We start from the raw sequence: 21924 nt of genomic DNA on the forward strand, positions 1-21924 counted from the left end.
CTAGCAGGGTTCTTTAAGACATTTCCGTGATAGGGACTTGGATGTCTTATTGGGTTGGGGCTAAACTCGGTCAAAGAGGGAAAGATGAAAACAGCAACTGACATGGAATAAAGTCATGTTAGAGCTGGAAGGAGACTCATGGAGCCTTGAAGCCAGGGATTCGGCTCCCACACCTGGCTGCTCATTAGAATCACCTGGGGAAGGACTGGTCAAAATGCATCTCCTCAGGCCTGCTCATTTCTTCCTTCCTTCCTTTCTTTCCTCCGTAGAGAAGTGTATCTTTTTTTTTTTTTTGTCTTTTTTCATGACCGGCAACGGATCGCAACCCTCGGTGTTGCACCCACGCCTCGCTCAGCCAGTGAGCGGCCGGTCTGTATGTGGGATCCGAACCCTCGGCGGGAGCGCCGCCACGCTCCCAAGCGGCGCACTGTAGCAGTGCGCCACCGGGCCAGCCCCCCAACTCTTCTTACACACTTTCTCTGCTGAATTAATTTGCTGGAACTGCCGTAACAAATTACCACAAACTGGGAGGCTTATACTATAGAAATTTGTTGTCTTGCAGTTCTGGACACTAGAAGTTTAAGCTGACAGCAGGGTTGGTTCCTTCTGAGGGCTGTGAGGGAAGATCTGTTCTGTCTCTCTCCTAGTTTCTGGTGGTTTGCTGGCAATCATTGGTGTCCTTTGGCTTCTAGAAGCTTCACCCTGATCTCCATCTTCATCTTCACATGGTGCTCTCCCTACGTGTGTGTCTTTGTGTCCAAATTTCCTCCTTTTATAACAACACCAGTCATACTGGATTAGAACCCATCGTGACAACCTCATCTAAACTAAGTACATCAGCAATGACCCTATTTCCCAATAAAGTTACATTCTAAAGTACTGGGGGTTAGGATATCAACACATGAATTTTAGGGGGGAGGGTAGTTTAACTCAAAGGAGTCCCCAGCAGGGAGAGGGAGTTGTCTGGCTGGTGGGTGATGAAGCTCTCACATCCATTGATTGAGATTGCTTATGTGTTGGAGCTAACTGATCAGTAGGCCACCTGGGGACTGTGGGAGGCAGTGATGTGGGGTGGATTTGTCAGCCCTTCAAGTCCCACCTTTTCCAAGGGGGCAATCCCCAGGTCTGCACTGACAAGGGGCTTCCACGAGCAGATCCAAGGAGGCATCAGTGAAGCAAAAGAGGCTTACAGAGGCTCGGGAAGGTTCAGGATGTGGCCCGAGCTCCCACTGCCTCTGGTCCAGGCTGCCTGGCTGAAGCCCAGTTCTCCCCACTTGGACCCATAGCTGCTTCTTCCTCTCAGGACCCATCTGGTGCCCTCCTGCATCCTGGAGCATGAGGGGTGGAGTGGGTCAAGGTAAGGGTTACTGTGGGTTACTGACATAGGAGATGTCGAGACTTTGTGGCTCATCTTTTTGTTCTAAACAAATGGAGACAGAGGATGAGGTTTTAGGGGATGCCAGGCAACTTCTGAGTTTGTGGGAAGAAGTTCTATTTCTCCAAGGGGGCTGCCTCCTCATCCTTTCCCTGAAAGCAGGGCCTCCACCAGGCTGAGATGATCAAGGTGACAAACAGGTGGTTTCTCTGGGGTACCTAGCTCCTGGTAGTGGACACATGTTTCTAAGGAAAGAGATCTGTGTAGGATCCTGTACCCAAAGTGCAGAAGGGGACCTACCATTCAGTCCTTAACTCTCTCTTGATCATTCCCAGAAGCTCCCAAGACTTTCATGACAATTGCATGATGGCTGCCTCAGCAGAAAGTCTATGGCCCAGAGTCAGCAGCCATCAGTTAAAGCGAGTTTCCTATTGACCAGGCCACGTGCCAAGCAATTTATGTGCATGACTGCAAGGCCAAGACTTGGGTGAGGCAAGCAAGGCATTCACCTTGGTACAAAACTTAAGGCGGTACTAGAAAACTCATTAAGCACCATAAATAATATGTACGATTTAAAAATGATGGTAAAATACACATGACATACAATTACCATCTCAACCATTTAAAAATGTATAGTTCAGTAGTATTAAGCACATTCACATTGCTAGGCTAAATAATACCTTAATGCAATATTTTTTCTTAAAAATCAATGCAAAAAAATCCATGGTGATCATATTATCAAAATTTAAAAATAAAGGCAGGATCTGACCTCTCTCAGTTCAGCCTCCCTCAACCTCACCCTCCTCCTGGCCCTGTATGACTGGCCCATCTCTGTTCACAGATGGAGAAACTGAGACTCAGAGAGGTTACCTCAGTGGCCCAGGATCAGACAGCTAGTGGGGTTCCAGGCAGATCTGGATGTGAATGCCTGCCACTCTACGCTTGGATTTTACACTTGCACAGACATCTGGTATCAACATCACACCTATCTCAAAGATCCTGTGTCTGACTGAAGCTCCTACTGCAACACCTAGGACACAGTCCAGGATCTGCAGATGGGGCCAGTGCTCCAACGGGTCCCACCTGTCCCTCTGCCAGCTCTGCGATCCCTCCCCCTTGTCCCTCCCACCTCTCTAATCCACCCTCCAACCTGTGAGCACGGCTGCATTTCTACAGCACAAGGAACATTGAGTCTCTTCCTGCTAACCAAGCTTCCAGGGTTCCATGTGGTCTACAAAAATAAAGAAACCTCACTGTATAATGTTGAATATTTGAATTATCTTTATTTGAACATCACATATTGCACACATGTGTTGATATTCGATGCTGTACCCCACAGATATGTACTATGATATCAACTATGTTCCAATTAAATTAAAAAAAAAAGCCTAGGGAAAGTGCATAAGATGGTTGAAAATCTCAAATTTACTGGTATTACATAAAATGTAAATGCAGAAAATACTAATTTCTTTTCAATGACAGTGTGATGTACTGTATAGGATTGTAAATAAATATTTTGGGTATTCTTTTATTGATTAACTATTAAATGGTCTTTACTTTTTCCTATTCCAAAAAATAATAAAATAAAAAAGCCTCCTCCAAATGACCCTCCTCCCCCACACTCTTAACAATCAACTCCCAATAGCCTTTCCCCTCTTGGGTCATTCTGTTGGGTCACTGGCTGGTCACACTGAGCCACTTGCCATCCCTAAACACGCAACGTGTTCCCCTGCACATGGGCCCTTGTTCTGGACCACTCTTCTCTTCTGCCCCTTCACCTGCAAACTCTCCCTCGTCCCAGGTCTGGGGTGTCTCCCTAGAGTTTTCCAGGTGGAATCCATGGTTCCCTCACCCAGGGCTTTCCAGCAATTCTGCGTGGACCTTATTTTATGGCACTAAGTGCACCCATAATGCACCATGGTTCAGGTTTCCTTGTATTCTTTTAGACCATAAGTATCATGTCCTATTCATCTTTGTTTCTACTGGAACACACTAGAAATTCAATATGTTTGTTGAAATAATTGACATCATCCGTTTTGTCTAAGCTGTTGATGTAGTACTTGGCCAAGAAGGAGGCAAAGAGATGGTTATGGCTGTTCTAATTATTAATGGGAGGGAGCAGACCGCTGCAGTGTTTAGTGCTGATGGGCTGAGTCTAGGACAGCAGCATCACGGGAAAAGCATTTCTGTCCAGATTCTGAAAGCCCAGTTTAAATCTTCGTTCATAACTTCCTACCATGAGTTCCAGGACAAATTGCTAAACCTCTCCAAGTTTCACTTTCTTCTTACTTAAACTTGGAGAAAAACAACAACATCATTGATAAAGTTGTCCTGAGAATTAAGTGATGATTGGAGGTATCAAAAAGATGTGTCTTTTTTGGTCCATAAACACTATAGTGATATTTTTTATTGGTTTTTTGACTGTGCTGATGAAGTGATACTCCAACAGCTTTCTTCAAATGAGGTGGATAAAGAATTCAGAATCATAAGAACCAAGGTCAATATGAAAAAACTACGAGGACAAAATGTACTAAACGGGCCAGAGGAGGCTGCCTGAGAGAAAAGATATTCTGCTGTCTGATATAACTACTTGACGCGGTGGTTTCATTTAGCAGAAATATCACAAACACCCACACAGGAAAATAAGTAGGTATGTGGTTCTAACTGAGAGATTCATCGCATGTGGTAACTGGTGATCACACAAATAAAGTGATCTCTGCAACTGGGAAGATTCTGTGGGCAACCAGGAGAGTTGAAAGGTTCCTTGCATGGGTGATAATTAGCTCAGGATGGTTATTAGGCAGCCGGCACAGCAGCAAGAGAAGGGCCATTCACTGGTTCATCCATTTACTCACTCATTCAGGAGCTATTTACCAGGTGTCAACAAGGTGCCAGATGTTGTCCTAGGGACAGGAAATTAATAACAAAAGACGTGATCCTCGTGGAGATCATGAGCTTGTGGAGCAACTGACCTTGAACACACAAGCACACAGGCAAGGACATCACTCCAAATTGTGAGAAGGTCTGGACCAAAAGCCCAGAGTGCTTTAAAAAGGATTAGAGAAGGCCTAATTTACACAGGAGGGGAGTGTCAAGGAAGGCCTCTTTGAATAGGAGACATTTAAGCTGAGATACGGATGTGAAGAGGAGGGAATAAAATCCTGCAGGTGTTGGAAGTCATGTACGAAGGTCCTGAGGTGGAAAATACTTCAGTGAACATAGCAAGGCAAAGGCCAGTACAGTAAACACAGTGAGAGAAGGGCAGAGGGATCCCACGTGAGGCTGGAGACTTTATCCAAATAGCTGAAATGGGTTGACACCAGTTCTTAGAGTTTCAAAGGGAAACTGCAACATTTGTGTAGTTCCTTTCTTCTCAGAACTCAGGGAGAGTGATATAAAGACAAATGGCCATAAAAATCCAGCAGCTGGAGAAAAACTCCTCTGGAATGAGGGGACCAAAAAAAAAAAAAAAAAAAAAAAAAAAAAGATAATGTGAGAGAAAGAGTCCAGAACAGAAAAAGTAATGGAGGTAGACACTCAAAAAGGATAGGGAAGGGCTGTGGAAAACAGCGATTCTTAAAAAATTATACACAGAGTTACCATACAATCCAGCAATTCTGCTCCAAGGTGTATACCCAAAAGAATTGAAAACATGTCCCTCTACATACGTGTTGACAGCAGCATTACTCACAGTAGCCAAAGTGTGGACACAGCCCAAATGTCCATCAATGGAGGAGCAGATACACAAATTATGGTATATCCATACCATGGATTATTATTCTGCTATAAAAAGGAATAAAGCACTGAAACATGCTGCAATATGGATGACCCTTGAACACATTATGCTAAGTGAAAGAAGCCAGTCATAAAGGCCATATATTCTATAAGTCCCTTTGTATGAAATATGCAGAATAGATACATCCAGAGACAGAGCACAGACTGGTGACTGCCAGGGCCCAGAGAAGAAGGAACAGGGAGCAACTGCTTCATGGGCATGAGGTTTCCTTTTGGGGTGATGAAAATACTGGAACTATATAGACGTGGTTTACACTACATTTTGAACGTACTAAATGCCACTGAAACATTCATTTTTAAATGGTTAGTTTTATGTTAGGTGAATTTCATTTGAATTTTTTTTAAATGAAAGGAAAAAAGGGGTAGAGGATGAAATGCCTGGGGGTGAGGGTGGGGGTCATGATAGAGTCAAAACAGAAGGTTCCCATTGGGTACAGGGACTCATTTTTTGCTGCAGACCAGAGTCACCTGCAGGCCAGGTTAATCTGATCTTGATCTTTGTGGCTCACTGTGCTCCTTGGCCTTTGGCTTCACCTGAATTAAAGTCTTCATAGCTCAGTAAGTTTTAAAGAAACAGGAGGAAGCTTAAAGGCCCTGAGAAGTATGATGTAAGGGGACTTTTTCCTCCAACAGCATCCCCTGTGGCCATGCAGGTGCTTTGTCACTGCCTTTCTGAGCCCCCTTCAGGTCCCTGTGGGAGGGTGCTCAAACAGGTTGCCTTCCAAAGGTCTCCATCTAAGCAAGTGGGGGATCGCGGCTGGGTGCTTGAGAGGCAACGAGAGGATAATCTGTCTCAATGATCTCCTCTCAAATAGGAATGGGCCCTGGAAAGTCCTAATAAGCCCCAGAATCAGCTCCTTTGTGAGCCTGTTCCTGCAAGTTCTGGCTGAGGACACTGGTCTATCTGATTCGGAAAGCACAGGCCTCTTAATCTATTTCAGTTGCTTAGGAAGACTGGGATCAAAGACAAATGACATTTAATAATGTTTGCTAGCCAGGATGACAGTGCTGCCTGAAGAGGAAAAACAAGTAAAATTCCTTTATGTTCTAGGAAGAAACTTGTCAGCACTGCTTTCATACATGTTAAGGAGAAATACGGCCCTTTAGGCCCTGTCAGATTCTGAGCAAAGGACTTAAACCAGTCTGCTGCAAAGCATGTGGCCATTCATGCAATGCAACAGGTCACACACCACGTCTCCTGCAGGCCTTAAAAGGACACAATGCTTTTTCTTACTTGAAATAATATATATTTTTTTTGCAGGAAGCTTTATTTGCTTCATGCACCTGAGCCAAACTTGTGCAAAATAGAGAGCTCTAAGAGCAGTCAGTACCAGTCACGGTGACAACATTTTCATTCGGCAGGACCCTCGTTTGTTTACATAAATTAGCCTGCAATTAGCAATTACATTGTTGGTGCAAAATAAGGTTAGGCAAAATGCAACCTTCGGAAGAACAACGGTTGGGACCTGAAAATCCAGACAGGACTATTATGGAGAATTACGGGGGCTGATTAATCAGCTTGCCTCTTCCTGGACACCACTGTTCTCACATAAAATCTTTGTGCTAACACTGCTACTTTCTGGTAACAACTTACCTTAAGAGAAATGTAATTAGTTGTTGGGATTCATTAGCCCCAGTCAGTGCATCAACGGCACAATATCCTCCCTGCAAGTTTAGTGCTTGTTAACGGGGAATAATGATGTACTTGTACCTCTACGGAACAATAATGAAGGAAGCAGGGCTAATCTGAAGTCCTGGCATGTCTGTCCTTTTACTCAGCAGACTGAAAAACTGAAAACGAATTTATAATACAGACAAGAAAGCACTCTGCCCTGAACATCCAGTGTCGAAGGCTGTCAACCTATTTGCACATATTACTACTAAGCACTGCTGCTTTGTTTAAACCGTGTAGACCAATCTTGAAATGTGGACAGGGCTGTACTCCCTTTGGCTTTTCTCTGCTTTAGGAAAACTTTTTAATTGGTACTTTCAGAAGCGTCTGCCAGCTCAGAACAAGGACTTACTCATAAGAATTAAGGAATAATGATTTTTAATTTCAGTAGAGTCTCACATCTCTGTTTTCAAAATGAGTAGCTTTCTATGAGAAGATGAAGATCCCACCACAGAGAAGCCATCAAGGGCTCTGTGATGCTCTGAGGGAAATCAAGTCCTGGTTCTCTCTGCTGACCCCAAATGCACCTCTGCTTCCTCGCAGCCCCCATCATCAGCCATCAGAGACCCCACATCTCACTCCTCCCTGTTACAGCTCCAAAGGACGACGGAGGAGAACTCAGGGAACTGTGCTTCCTGGCCAGCCTTCACCCTGCAGCTGCCAAATGCCCAGAGGCAGATCGTGTGGACTTCTGCACCTGCTGCACGGCGACCTGACAAAGTCAGTGACCCAGGAAACGGGCCAGTGAGAACCAAATGGCAATGGAGGCTTTCCTACTCTTCTATTTCAAATATTCTTGGTCAACTAGAGAACAACTAAATTTTTTTCCAAATATTCCTGGTTAACTAAGGACCAAGTAGACTCAAGGAAAAGAGCCTGGGCAGTGACAGAATCAAGAGGTACTTGTGCAGTGAAGACTTTAGCATCGAGCTCTTCACTGTGAATTCACAAGCGGGACCAGGAGGTGTGATCTCGGCACTGGCGCGTGGTGAAAGCTCTCCGTGGCTCTCACGGGTTGTGCTTCTCATACCGACAGGTGGGAGACTTTCCCTGAACACCGATGAATGGGGCTTGCTCCACGTGCACGCTGCCTATTTTTCTTTGCACTGTATTCAGCTCATTGGGCGTTTTGTCCCAACTCTGATAAAGGCTGGCTTTACTTATCTTCAAGCAATGCCATTTTGAAAAGGGAAAGGAGAAATGGCATGAAAATAGATGTGTTAAAATATTGGAGAAGCTGAGTGTGTAAGCAATAAGTGAGAGTGTTCAGTGAGCTCTTTCTTCAACTTGTGGTTGATAGATTTGTTTCTTCGCTTCTCCACCAGGGAAGCTACTTCTTATACAACATGAGATAATCTGGGAGGTGGCAGGAAGAATAATTATATTCTTAATAGCATGGAATTATGAGGAATTTTAAGAATAAACAGCTTTTGATTTATCAGAGAGCAACACACCATAACCCAATGTTTTTTATGGGAATAAATACTATACTAAACAACATTGTATACCAATTGGGAATTAATTGAACCTTTTCATTGAATCTTTTTTTAAAGAAAGTAATTTCTTCACACTAATGGAAAGATCTGAATATTCATATTGTAATAGGAAGAATGACTATTCATAATAAAAAGGTAAAATTTAATATTTGCTTTTCCTTTTAAAAGAAGCCCATATTTGCAACCAAATTATAGGATAGATAATTTAAAACAAGTTGTAGTGCGAGCCTGCAAATTTTCATAATTAAGTAGATCAAATTTTGTGGAAATAAGTGATGGAAACTTTAAGAGGAAATAGCATGATGGTGTATTTTATATCAATCATTTATTTTTTAAGGCAAAATCATTATGCTCTCACTTTTTCTAGCTTAGAGAAACAAAATAATGTTTCACAAGAAATGATCTCCATTACTACTTCACGGGACATAAACATCAGGAAGAACTTTGTACAATTATAGTTAGTCCTTTTGAGGGGTGCAGAAAGGGCTTCTGAAAGAATTGAAAAATAAAAGTTTTTTAAGGCTTTTCCTAATAGAAAATGTTAAGAGATGCAAAACCCTAAAAAGACAGAAAGTAAAAGGGCTACAAGATATAAACTGTAACCAGTTAAAGATAAAAAGCTTTTATATTGAAAGAATGTATCAGGAAGAGGAAGGTCGACCAGCCATGTAGATATTGAAAGAAAAACATTGTTTTCTGAGGCAGGAGTTCGGGAAAACGTTCCCCAACTCACCCAGTGTGGGCAGCCTAATGTGGACAGAGAGGTGTCGGTTGTCTCATCTAAGGACATGGTGCGGTGCTTTCAACTGCAAACTCCAGACTCGTCTACTTGACCTCCATACGGCCACAGCACCTACCATATGGCCTGGCACACAGTAGGGCTCGAAAGAAAATACGTTGAGAGAACAAAACTTCCAGTTGACAGAGCTATCTCCTCTTGTTTGGAATGCACCAAGCAACTTCCTGATTCTGCAGCAGCACTTCGGGGTTAGTCTACAGAGAATGAAAGTGTTGGCCAAAGATTAGGCTTATGAGTTGCCTGAGAAAATGAACCCATCAAATTTCTGATTGAGGGAATGTCACTGACTGACAGCCCTGGCTGCTGCACCCTGAAACACATTACTGTGTCTGCCTTCATGCCAAGGTTTTGTTTCCCAAGCATGCTCCCAGCCAGTGACTGAGCTGGCTGCAGTGATTAGGCAAACATGTCCCTGGGAGATACAGGACTCTTTTGAAGGATGACTTGGCCTCAAGAACTCTGTAATGTCCTGCTGAACTCCTCTAGAGTCTGAGACATTTTTATTCAACCAACCTTCTTCCTTCCTTCCTCCCTCCCTCCCTTCCTCCTCTTCGGCTCAGATCTGCATCATGATTTAATGGCTCTTCCAGGTCCTCTGGTTCCCTCCCATTTTCCCTCTCAGGTGTTTATTAAATATCTTGTATGGATTGCTAATTTCATTTTGGCATCAGCTTCTCAGAGGATCTAAACTGAGCTAGCATGCTTGTTCTTAGTGTAAATAACTGTGTACTGGGCTGCTGCTTGTCTCTGTCTTACGGAACACAGCAGAGTGAGAGGAACCCAGCAGTGGCATCATGCACCCTGGGATTTACATCCCTCTACCTTCATTGACTCATGACTTGGGGCAAGTTACCATTGCCCTATGAGCATCAGCTTCCAGATTTATAAAATGGAATAGAAATCCCTATATCACTGGGTTACTGAGGCAGCTGCATGAGACACAGCTTTATATTAAAGAAACACAGCCTTATAATGGTGCTAGTAGGTGCTAAACCAAAACCTAATTTCCTCCTGATGATCTTGCAGCTCTGAGTCTACTTTCTGACCAGGTAAGGCCAGGTCCAGATCCTAGAGCCTGTGGTATTCAACAGGGCCACCCCACTTTGGGGATGTCTCACTTGGGGATCCCAGCTTAGGGAATGCTTGGGGTCAGCTAATAAATATCTGACCATGCCTCACATTTTCTTCTTTATCTTATGAAGGGCACTTAGGCCAAACCTTTCCTTCACAGCCATGGAAACTGAGGCCGAGATAATGTAGCCCAGTTTCTTTCCAGACAATGGATGAGATGTAGCAAAGCTGGGGCTCAGATGCAGATGCAGACCTCCTGATTCCTAATCAAAGGTCATTTTGTATACAAGTCAACAATTAGGATTTAAGATAAATATGTGTAGAGATTTTCTAAGAGACCTCTGTTATTGTTAAATCAAACTATTGATCTCATTAAAGTATAAGACAACATAGTTAGTATGCAAACCCCAACTCAAAAGCCAACTCATTAATTGGACTTTATAGTTCTTATGTTGCTATATAGGGAATTTCATGGAGTTTTGTGGGTGACTACCTCTTCTTAAAGGTCAGAAAAATAACGTGTCAGCCTGCATGTGCAACATTTTTTATGGAATATTTTCATGATCACTTCCACTTGGAAACAGAGACTAAAGTTAACATTAGCTTTCTTTTCTTTTTTTTTTTTTAGGTTAGGGAATAAGTACTTTTCTTTTTTATTATATAATGAATCAAACATGCTTCATACTGGTCAACATGATCTTGAAGAATGTTTTAATTTATTAAAAATGATTTCTCAAAGTGAGAACAAACAGTGAAAGTGAACTATTATAGCATTGTTACAGGCTGAATTGGGTCCCACTAAAATTCACACATTGAATTCCTAACTCCTAGTACCTCAGAATGTGCCTGTATTTGGAGAGAGGGTCTTTAAAGAGGTAATTAAGTTAAAATGTAGTCCTTAGCATAGGTCCAAATCCAATCTGATTGGTGCCTTTGTAAGAAGAGAACATTTGGACACAGATGCACAGTGAAAATACCATGTGAAGACATGGGGAGAAGACAGCCATCTACAAGCCAAGGAGAAAGGCTTCAGAGAACCAGCCCTGCCTACATCTTAGTCTCGAACTTCTAGCCTCCATAACTGTGAAAAATCAATTTCTGATGTTTAAGCCACATGGTACTTTGTTATGGCAGCCCCAGCTGACTAACCCAAGTATAAACCACCACCTCTTTCTGACTGTGCTGGAAGAAAGTGAGCAGAAGTGTTGAGGGCGTGTCACAGGAGACTGACCCTCAGCTGAGATGTGCGGCCAACTGCTGTGGATTGAATGTCCTGTCAAACTTATTGAAGCTTAATCCCCACTGTAACTGTTGAGGGTGGGAAATCTATTATGGTAATTGAGAGGCGGGGCCTTGAAGAGGTGATTGGACTGCGAAGACCATGTCATAGTGAATGGATTAATCTATCTGATGGTTTAAGGATGGTCATGGGCGTGGTTCCCTTGGCTTTAAAAGGAGAGTGCATGAGAAGCTCTTGCTCTTTCTTGCTTCTGCCTTTCTCACCATGTGATAACTGGCATCACTGAAGTCACCTGCCTTTCTCACCATGTGATATCCAGCATCACTGAAGTCATCACCAAAGAAGGCCCTTACCAGATGTGTTCCCTGGACTTTAGATTTCCCAGCCTCTGAAACCGTAAGCAATAAATACTGTTTCTTTACAAATTACCCCATTCCAGATATTTTGTTATAAGCAACAGAAACAGACTAATACATCAACCATCCTTTCTGATGAGCTCCTGAGACTCCCTACTCTTTGTGCACCCCACTGAACTATGTTCCTACTCTTGGATGAGGATCTACTTTGCTGAGTCATGGCGCCAGAAAACTACATCACATCCCTATTGATGTGATGATTGTGATGCATTGATCAGGAGCAAAGAACTGCCCAGAATAAGAGTTGCCTCTGCTTTAGGACCAGGTGTGGAAAAATGGGTGGGGTGGGGGTGGGGTGGGTGTGGGGTGAGCGGTGAGTGTGCGTCTGTTCATGCATCCACATAGACAGAAGCCTTTCCCTTTTCAAGAACCAGGACAAAGAGTGCTTGATTCAGCTGACAAAGACCCTTCGCCTGGTGGAGACTGGGTAAGCTAGTCCAGAGCTCATTATACAACACTTTAAAAATAGTTGGTAAAAAAGATTCTTTTTAACAGATGAATAATTTTGGCAACCATCTGAACTTAACATAAAAATAGTAATAATTTCTCCTCTCACCTGTGGCTACTGCAAGAGTAAATCAGATAAAATAAATGTCCTTGGAGTTCTCCAGCCAGAGCATGATTATCATTAGCATTACTTTGTGACGGGGTTTTCCCAAGGTCACTGTAGAATTAGTGGCACCATGGGACCAAGCACTCAGCCATTATATGGGTTAAAATGAGTAACTGAGGGTCTGAGTTTAATTATACTCATAAGCTAAGGCGCAGTGCAGATCCTTTGACAGGCTTAATAACATTCTTGTGTACACAAAGATAGATGGAAAAAATTAGGGTTGTATATTGTTGTCCTTCAGGACAAGATGCTGAAGTGGGAATAGAATAATAAAAATAAATAAACGACTTGGCAGCACCAGGAAATGAGCTGTGGAAGTTTGCAGAGCCAGGCTTAATCACACACTTCAGCTGGAGAGAAGTCCCAAGTATCCATAACTAAATATAACACAGCTATACAGTAATGTAGACCAGAGCAGTTTTATTGAGCTAGCTGTTAAATTAAAAGGTAAAAAAGGATGCTCAGCAAGGCTTTACCTGCAGTTCACTCTGAAGTGAAGATAATGGCCAAGACAGGGATCTTTAGGGTATTGATTTGTGATACTTTAATGGGAAATGCAGTGGTGTTTCATAGTAAATCCAGAAAGCATTCATTCTGTACACAGCTGCTGGAGTTGACTTCCTTGAATGATAATCTATCATATCATGTCCTCTGAGTAAGAACCTAGGATGACTTCTGGCTGTCCATAGTATCAGACAAATCCATGAAATGTTCAGAAGCTAGTTCAAAGTTAGGAGGGAACGGGAAGGTCAGCTTATAAATGAGAGCAGAACACACAGAAACCAGACCCACGTGTGTGGAGACACTTACTAATGGCCTGTCATGAGGTTGGGTTCAAAGCTTCTCTGGCTGAGGCAGCCACATCTGGGCTTGCAGAACACAACCTGCCACAGGTAACGTTTTGTTCTGCACCTGAGCTGTGGAGGGAATGGCCTTGGGCACAGTGAAAGGCAACTCCCTCTCTGGGGTGTCTGCTCTCGTGTGTGGGCACTATTTGGAAACGGGCAGCTTCTTTGAGTTATTTACTCCTTTTTTTCCCCTGTGCTGTGTCCTCAGGTGGCTCCCCTGACTTTGTAGGTCCCTTCTCAGTTTCTTACTGGGTGACTGTATTAGTTTCCTGGGGCTGCCAGAGCAAAATATCATAAACTGCATGGCTTAAAACAATAGAAATGTCTTCTCTCACAGTTCTGGAGGCTCAAAGAATGAAATCAAGATGCCAGTAGGGCCATGCTCCGTCTGAAGGCTCTGGGGGGAGTTTGTCTCTACCTCTTCCTAGCTCTGGTGCTGCTGGCAATCCTCAGTTTTCCCCGAATTGCAGCTGCTTCACCCCAATCTGCCTCCATCTTCACATGACCTTCCCTGTGTGTCTGTGTGTGTGTATTTCTTCTTCCTATAAGGACGCCATTCCTTAGATTTAGGACCCACCCTAATCCAGTATGAGTGCTTCTTAATTTAATTATATCTGCAAAAACCCTATTTCCAAATAAGGTCACATTCCAAGGTTCCAGGTGGACACGCATTTTGGGGATGACATTTATTCAACCCACCACAGTGACCTGAGCCAATGTGAGCATGTCCACAGTTGGAGTTGGTCTGACCGTCACTGGTCAGTGTTCAGGCTGTGTGGTCCATCAACAGATGTTCGTGGTTGAAGGTGATGATTATATGGGACAAGGTTAGGAGAGGGATTCGAGTAGACAGCGCCTGGACCATCATTCCTGTCAATGCGCTCCTCCAACAAAACTTGAGTTTTTTTTCTTTTTTTTCATTTCTGTCCTCTTTCCTCAGGGACAGACAGATACTTCAGGAACAAATAGATAGATCTCCTTCGAAAAATTCCATTCCCTACCCCAAAATGAATTTTAAATGGAAAAGGACTAAGGGCATTAACTTTTCATTTTATATTTCAAATGTGCTTAAATTTTTGCTAGGTCAACACGATATGTCTTTTTCCATAAAGACCCACCAGGCCTTTTTAGAGAAGGCACAGAAAGGCAAGTCTCTCTTCTCTCTCACAGAATGCTCTCGTGAGTCTGGCTGGGTAGCTCACTTGGGAGAGCATGGTGCTGAGAACGGCAAGGTCAAGGGTTCAGATCCCCGTACTGTCCAGGCAAAAAACAAAACAAAACAAAAACTCCAGAATGTTCCCATGAGTGAACCTCTCTCCTGAGTCTGGAGAGGAAGGCACCACCATCAATACTGGCAGAGCATCTGCTGCCAAAGAGAAGGCCGAAGAACTGGACAGACCCTATTGAAACGGAATAACATTGTCTAACGATAGGATAGGGCCAGCTTTTCAGATTTGGCTTACTAAGGCTTAGGCGTATTTTACTAACTTAAATTTCTCTCTGCTAAGCTTTTGGACACTTAAGAGCAGTACAATCTGCATTTGTAACATTGTTTTTCTTTCCGAAAAATAAAAAGGTGATCTCTTTAAGAAGAGTAATTGCTTAAATCCTTAACCTCGGCTTCCCACCCTGAAATGACATAAATAAGTCTGAATCCTGCTCTGAACAAAAATCAAAAGTAATGATTATTGAGAATCACCTGATATATTTACTTTTATCTATCATGTGCTTGGATTTGTATGCTACATTCGTTTAGAAAATACTATCCTAGAAAAAGAGCTTCATTATCTTTTACATTTCATTTTCCTTATATAGTCCTGAAATATAGCTACAGAAACAAGCCAAAAAATATCAATTCATCGTGAAGTCATCAGTGAGAGAACGGAGGCATCTGAGCACTGGAAGAATAATGTCGGCCTTATTATCTAGAATGTGGCTTAAGATGCTGTCTTATCTTAAAATAGAAAAGGCCACCCACAGCTCTAATTGTCTATATGAAGACCTAAGGTGGAGGTGAAGAGGAAGGACTTATGTGGGGCAAAGCGACAATCTCTGTCCAAGCTACCTGCCCCCTTTAACGCTAGACGTTAGGAGAGGAGACTGGAAAGTACGAAGGAGGAAGCAGGGAAGACAAGCACCGTCTAAAGGCAAATGGGACAGTGTCTGAGTGGATGCCACTTAAACAAATGTCGAGAAGCAAATGAAAGTACCAACACAAAGGAGGGTGCTGCCCGTTCATTGGCTGGTTGGTCGTTGCGTCTTGCTTTAAGCACAGATCTGCTAACAATCTCATAACTGTGTTTCCTGTCTGTGTGGCAGAGTGGGAATGCCTGGGTTGAGTCGGGATGTGGCTCAGGTACCGGCTTCATGACCTACTAACCCTGAGCTTACTGAGCTCATAATGAATATGGGAATAAACAATGCATTTGAAGCAGAACTTTCAGGTCCTTGGACGACAGGGATTTTTAAGAATAATAATACTCATTTTAATTTTATTTAAAAATCCAGTCTCCACTGACAATGTATCTCAAACTTGCCTAGAGTTCTCCCAGGTCTGCCAGAGCTTGCAACTGCATCACTGGTGAGGTCCTTTCTATGCGTAGCCCAATCTCACTTGATCCCTGAAAACTTTTTGACCACACCTGGCTGAGTGAGTCACTTCCTTCCCAGTTTTTCCTTTTATGCCATCCTAATCAGAGCATCAAAACGCCACCATGATATTACCCCAGGGCTAACTGTACAGGTGCATCTTCCTCCATGAGGTTATGGGTTGCTGAAGGGTGGGGGCTGCTGTGTCTCTCTGCCTCTCTGGTCTCTTCCTAGAACATAGCAGGGGCTCAGCAAATACTCACAGGACAAAACTGCTGACAGGCAGGAGCAGCAGAGGAAGTAATTTCTTTAATGTGAATAAAGATCTAGGCTCTGTTGGAAAAACCAAGAATGTAAGAAAATTCACATACTAAAATCTACAATCTTTATCATGATATAGACATGGGTGATCGTTTGGTGTGTTGCCAACATTGATTCTCAGTAAATGGCAAATGATAATAGAAATTGCTTGAAACCTTTCACCTGCTCAGTCTTTACTTGCTAAATTCATTTTAGGCCTTTCCCAGGGCTATTTTCTTCCTCTCCTAGCCCAATTTGCGCATCAATGTGGTATGATTCATAAACACATTCAAATAAGAGAGGAGCAATCATAATTTGTTTTGCAGGAGGGCAGAAGTTTAATGAATTAAGGGAGAAGTTCAAGTTTCACTATATATTAGTGGGTTTTCCTCTGTCACTCACATAATGAACTCAGAAAAGTAGGAAATCACTCCGTCTGGTTGCATCTTGGCTAAGGATACCCACTTGGTTTACAAAAAGCTCTTTTTAAGCCAAACATCTGCCTTTTTTGCTTCCTATGATGTGGTCACCCCTAGCCAGCAGCAGAAGCAGCAAGGGTCAAGCTCGTGCATGCAGATGTGCAGAAGGACAGATAGCCATCCAGTCTGCCTAACTTTGCCCTGGGTCATTTCCCAGACCTTAAACTCAGCCAGATGATTTACAAAGGAAACCCATGGAGTTACGCGGGTCTAGCTTCTTCTACTTTTTTCATCAAATGATGCTGAATCTACACTCCTATTGGTGGTGGCGCACATCTGTAAAGACATAATTATACGACTGTATTATTTAGAGAGAATTTTAAGGGACAGAGCTAACCAGGTCTTTACTGACCATACTTCGACAAATGATTCTAAGGCACTTCTTTCCACAGTCTTTATTAGGAATGATGACACTCTTTGTAAGTAGAGGATGATGAATGGAAAAAATCGGAGGTGACAGGTCCAAAGTGCCTGCAGTTTTAGCTTTGGAAGTGTTATACTTCTTTTGATGGGGCAGGGGTTTTCTGAAGGATAGTAGAATTTAAGTGGTTATAAAATCGATGCCTCAATAGGGGATTTTGAAGAACTAAACATTTGGCTGATGGTAGAACCCATCCAGAGAAATCATGTCAAAAGTTCATTATTTCGTGACCTGGAGGAAAAGCAAAATTGTCAGAGGATTCCCATTCCTGCTCGTGCATGCGTGTAGATATCTGTCGAGACAGACTCGTTACCTCATTCTCTGCACATGCATTCACACAAACACGCACACCCCTCTCAAGACTGGAGGTTCAGAACACTGGGATGAATATTCATCAGATAGTTATTATTAATGTCACCAAGGTGATTCTGTTCTTTCTCAGTAGAGACTTGGTTTTATACCTAGAAATCAATCAACTCTAGGAAAAATGGCAGCTAAAGCAATCCTGTACATTTTACTTTTGAAATATAAATTATTTGCTAGGTGTTTTTAATCATCTCTTTTTGCTTCCATCCCATCAATAACTTCATCCAGCAGAGATTTCCAACTTTGCTACAAAGTTCAACATCCTTTGGGAGCACAGTTTCTAGAGTTTAGAAGAACTATATCTTCATTATTATGTTCTTTCTTAACAGCAAAAATTAAGTAAGACAGAAAGAGGATTCTAAGAAATCTCAATAGATTTCTGGGGGATGGTTTTTGTAAAAATGCATTAGAAGAGAATTACAACGCATTTGCAACTTTCAACATTTAAGAAAACATTTAACAGAATAGGCCTTATTAAAGACTTGTTTCTGAGAATTATAGGTTCTTGCAGTCACACGGAGAATTTTTAAAGAATAAAAGTAGCTATTGGTGGCAGCTAACCAGATCCCTATGTATCTGTCATAGACTGTCCCCAACCAATTGACCTGGCTTGATTATTCTTCATGCATGATATAGTGTGAAACTACTATGAATATTGCTTTCAATCAGAGAAAATGACTTATTTTTGGTTGTAATGAAAATGTTTATTTTTTGCCTTAGATGGAAGCAATCACGTCAAACACTGGTGTAGGTATAGGACAGTGGAAGATGCTTCTAGCTCTTCATTTCTAATTAGAAATGGTTTTTGTTAGCTTCTTATACTCCATTGCCACATCAACATTCATCTTTCCACGACAGTCTTATCCTTAGTAAGACAGTGATTGAAGTTATGGGAAAAAACAAAGTGTCTGATGACAGGACCCCAGGGGAAAGTAGCAAGAGGAGACATGCATGACACAGGACTGACCTTAGGCACCCAGTGGCATTGCGCAGCACCTGTGATGAATGCAGCTGTATTTTCCGATCATCCTGAAGAGGTGAATTTTCCCAGCCCGAGTGGGGGATAATCACCGCATTGGTCAACACTGCTAGGGCATCCTGGATGATTGGCATTTTGAGAGCATCGCATGATGAGAGGTTCCAAAGGACTCCTGCAAGAGACACACACACAGAGCTTTTGGTGGCTACTAATGTTTCTTATCTCAAACTGTTTTTCTTACTGGAGTTAACAGCACTGGCAGGAAGGATTAACGTCATGTGGATATGCATCCTAGAGCATGCCCTTAATGTTAGAACATCTGTGTGAACCCATTAAAAGCGTGCTGTGCAAATATATATGAGTAGAAGAATTGTGACATGATTATCTTTGTCACATCATGAAGAGTAGCCACGGTTAAGAGATCTGATCGAATTGAGGCTCTCAGCCAGGGTATTCGTACACTTTTCATACAGTGGACCCAAGTTCCCAAATTCCAACCAGGACCAATGAGATGTGAAAGTTATTTGAAATGAACTGGTAGAGCATCTTTGCTTTACCCACGGCCTCAGTATCCACACTTGGTCTCTGATTCACTTAGCTCCTGTGTATGATCAGCCACCATCGGGTAGGGCCTCATGAGATCCAGCATTGGGTCTGATGGCAACGAGTTCAACAAGCAATTGAAACTTACTGTCATCTGTGACCATTTTGATAGCTTATAGCTTTTCTCTGAAAGCAGTTGATGGAGTTTGGATGTGTTGTCCCCTCCAAAACTCATGTGGAAATCTGATCCCCAATGTGCCAGTGTTGGAAACTGATTGAGTCATGGGGGCGGATTCTCATGAACGGATTAATGCTCTCCCTGGGGGAGGAGGGGTAGTGAGTGAGTTCTCCCTCTATTAGTTCCAGCGAGAGCTGATTGTTTAAAGGACCCTGGTACCTCCTCTCTCTCTCATGCTTTCTCTCGCCATATGATCCGGCACCCACCGGCTGCTGCCACTTTCCACCATGAGTAGAAGCAGCCCGAGGCCGGTGCCAGATGCAGCTGTCCCAGAATCGTAAGCCAAATAAACCTCTCTTCTTTATAAATTACCCAGTCTCAGGTAATTCTGTTATAGCAACACAAAACGGACTAAAACAGCAGTGCTCATGAGAGGGAGAAGTAGAAAGTGGGAGCATGTCCGCAGTGGACAGAATGTAACAATAATTAATGTAGGCAGAGCCAAAAGCAAATTTTTTAGGGCAGATGGAATGTTTTAGCCTTTTAAATATTTTTTTAAATGAGACTACTTCTAGAAAATATCATAAGCACTTCCTATATGTTATGTCATTTGGAACTGCTTTTAAAAAATTATTCTATTTTTTGTTCTGAATAGTACACATAAAGGAAAAGAAACAGAATAATATTAAATGTTCCTGTGAAAGAAGAACTGTATGCTCCCTCGACCTAAGCAGCCACCAACACTGTAGATATGGAGAATAAAATATTTTAGTTGTTATTAGAAACACAACTTCCAGCTTATTTAATAAGCTACTGATACATTTTAACCAGATGAGAGTTTTGTTTCATCTACTGTGTTATGAATAGAATAAACAGAAACACACTTATTTCTGAAATTTGTTTCATTAATTCCTTGAATTTCACATGTTGACCTATATAAGGGCATTAATAATACATATCTGACTGTTAATAACTAAATATACGTGACTATATAAATATACGTGACTGTTAATAACTAAATATACGTGACTTTAAAAATAAAGTGCCTATAAAGTTCTATAAAAATGTGACTATACAGACCAACTCTTCCAACTGTCATTAGAAACAACATTTACTAGGAATTTTACTTAAGGAAATGCAAAGGAAACAAAATGTTTTTGGTACCTAGTATGTATAAATCAATCTTTTAGTACAGGGGGTTAACTTGAGAGTAAATCTGTTTTTGTAAATAAAGTTTTACTGAAACACAGCCGTGTCTGTTCATTTACATATTTTCCATGTGTGCTTTTGTCCTATAAAGAAAGTGTTCAGTATTTGTGACTGTACAGCCCACAAAGCCAAAACAATTTACTCTCTGGCCCTTTACAGAAAAATTTTGCCCAGTACGGCTTTCGTGCATTGACCATGCTCTATACACTTTTGTGAGCATGTTTGTATTGCCATTAGTATCCTAAACTGAGTGTACAAAAAATGCTCAATGGTACACAGAAGGTGCTCGAAATATATTCTGATTTGTAGTAATTTAACATAGCAAGAATATTAACATATGCATTTATCTTGTTTTAATTTGAATACAGAGTTGTGTATTCATCCATTAAGAAATTTTTTCACTAAATTTTCATAATCTAAATAATCAAAATGATCACCTTCATTCATTCGCAGTCTTGCAAAAAATTATTTTTTATAGTAAAATAATTGATTTTTCAATTTCAAAAAGTGCATTAAAAAGAAATTAACATATACCCCATTATTGGAGGATAACTTTTAAGAATATCACGATAAGTGTTTGTATCTGTTCTTCTAAGTATATAATGAAATATACAGAAACAAAATGTGAGTTTTTTTCATTCCCACATCCTGATTTGAAAATACGAACACATGAAAATTGAAGCTTGTAAATGTTTTAAAATATGTGTAATATGTTTTGTTGTATAATATGTCTCCTCTAAAAATTAAACAGCAAAAGAAACTTTTGCATTTTTACATGCAATGAATTTAAAAGGATTTAAAGGTATTCTGTGATAATAAAGCCATTTTTACTGTTTTCTAACAAACAGAAAAGAGATAGGGAAAGAAAGTGGCGGGTGTGGAATCCAAGCAAAACTGAAGGCCTAATCTAATGCCTCACAAGAAGCAAAAGGATGAAAAAGAAGGCACTATTCAAGACAAGTCTTCATGGAGTGTTCTATCTCCACCTCTCTCATCAAGTTATTAATCAGTGTAAACTAATTTAGAATTGTGCATGAACAGAAGTGTCTTAGTTCACATTCATTCCACCTTTTCAGGCTGGCACCATCTGCGAGTCACATTCCAATGAACTTATCACAGCTCTTGACCCACGTCCCTGAACCTTCTGTTGTCATTTATACCTGCAGCCCACAAGTGCTTCCGTAACTTATTAGAACTACAGGGAATCTCTATCAGGAACAACTCGGTCACCTCTAGACACAGACTTGGCAAAGTCGATGTTATGTGGCAGAATTCAGCAAACCAGTTGCAGGGCGAGTTTTGTTTAGATTATCTGGAAACAGAGACAAACTAAGTGTAGATGCAGCAGTTTCTACAGTTAATTAAGATAAAAGTTGGGGGGCCGGCCCGGTGGCGCACTGGATAGTGCGCCGCTTGGGAAGCGCGGCGACGCTCCCGCCCGAGGGTTCGGATCCCACATGCGGACCGGTTCCTGCTCACTGGCTGAGTGAGGCATGGGAGCAGCACCGAGGGTTGCAATCCCGTTGCCGGTCCCC

The 21924-nt window shown here is 42.0% G+C and overlaps 1 protein-coding gene across 1 annotated transcript in view; it reads right to left on the reverse strand.

The window, feature by feature from the left end:
- The window catches only part of CTNND2 (catenin (cadherin-associated protein), delta 2), a 449347-nt gene that overhangs the window by 182408 nt on the left and 245015 nt on the right, over positions 1–21924 (reverse strand). Inside the window, exon 6 of the mRNA XM_008568289.1 lies at positions 18448–18631. Coding sequence (XP_008566511.1) covers positions 18448–18631 — 184 coding nt within the window. The remainder of the gene's footprint in view (positions 1–18447; positions 18632–21924) is intronic.

Source organism: Galeopterus variegatus, unplaced genomic scaffold (assembly GCF_000696425.1).
Source record: "Galeopterus variegatus unplaced genomic scaffold, G_variegatus-3.0.2 Scaffold394, whole genome shotgun sequence".
NCBI classification, from domain to species: Eukaryota; Metazoa; Chordata; class Mammalia; order Dermoptera; family Cynocephalidae; genus Galeopterus; species Galeopterus variegatus.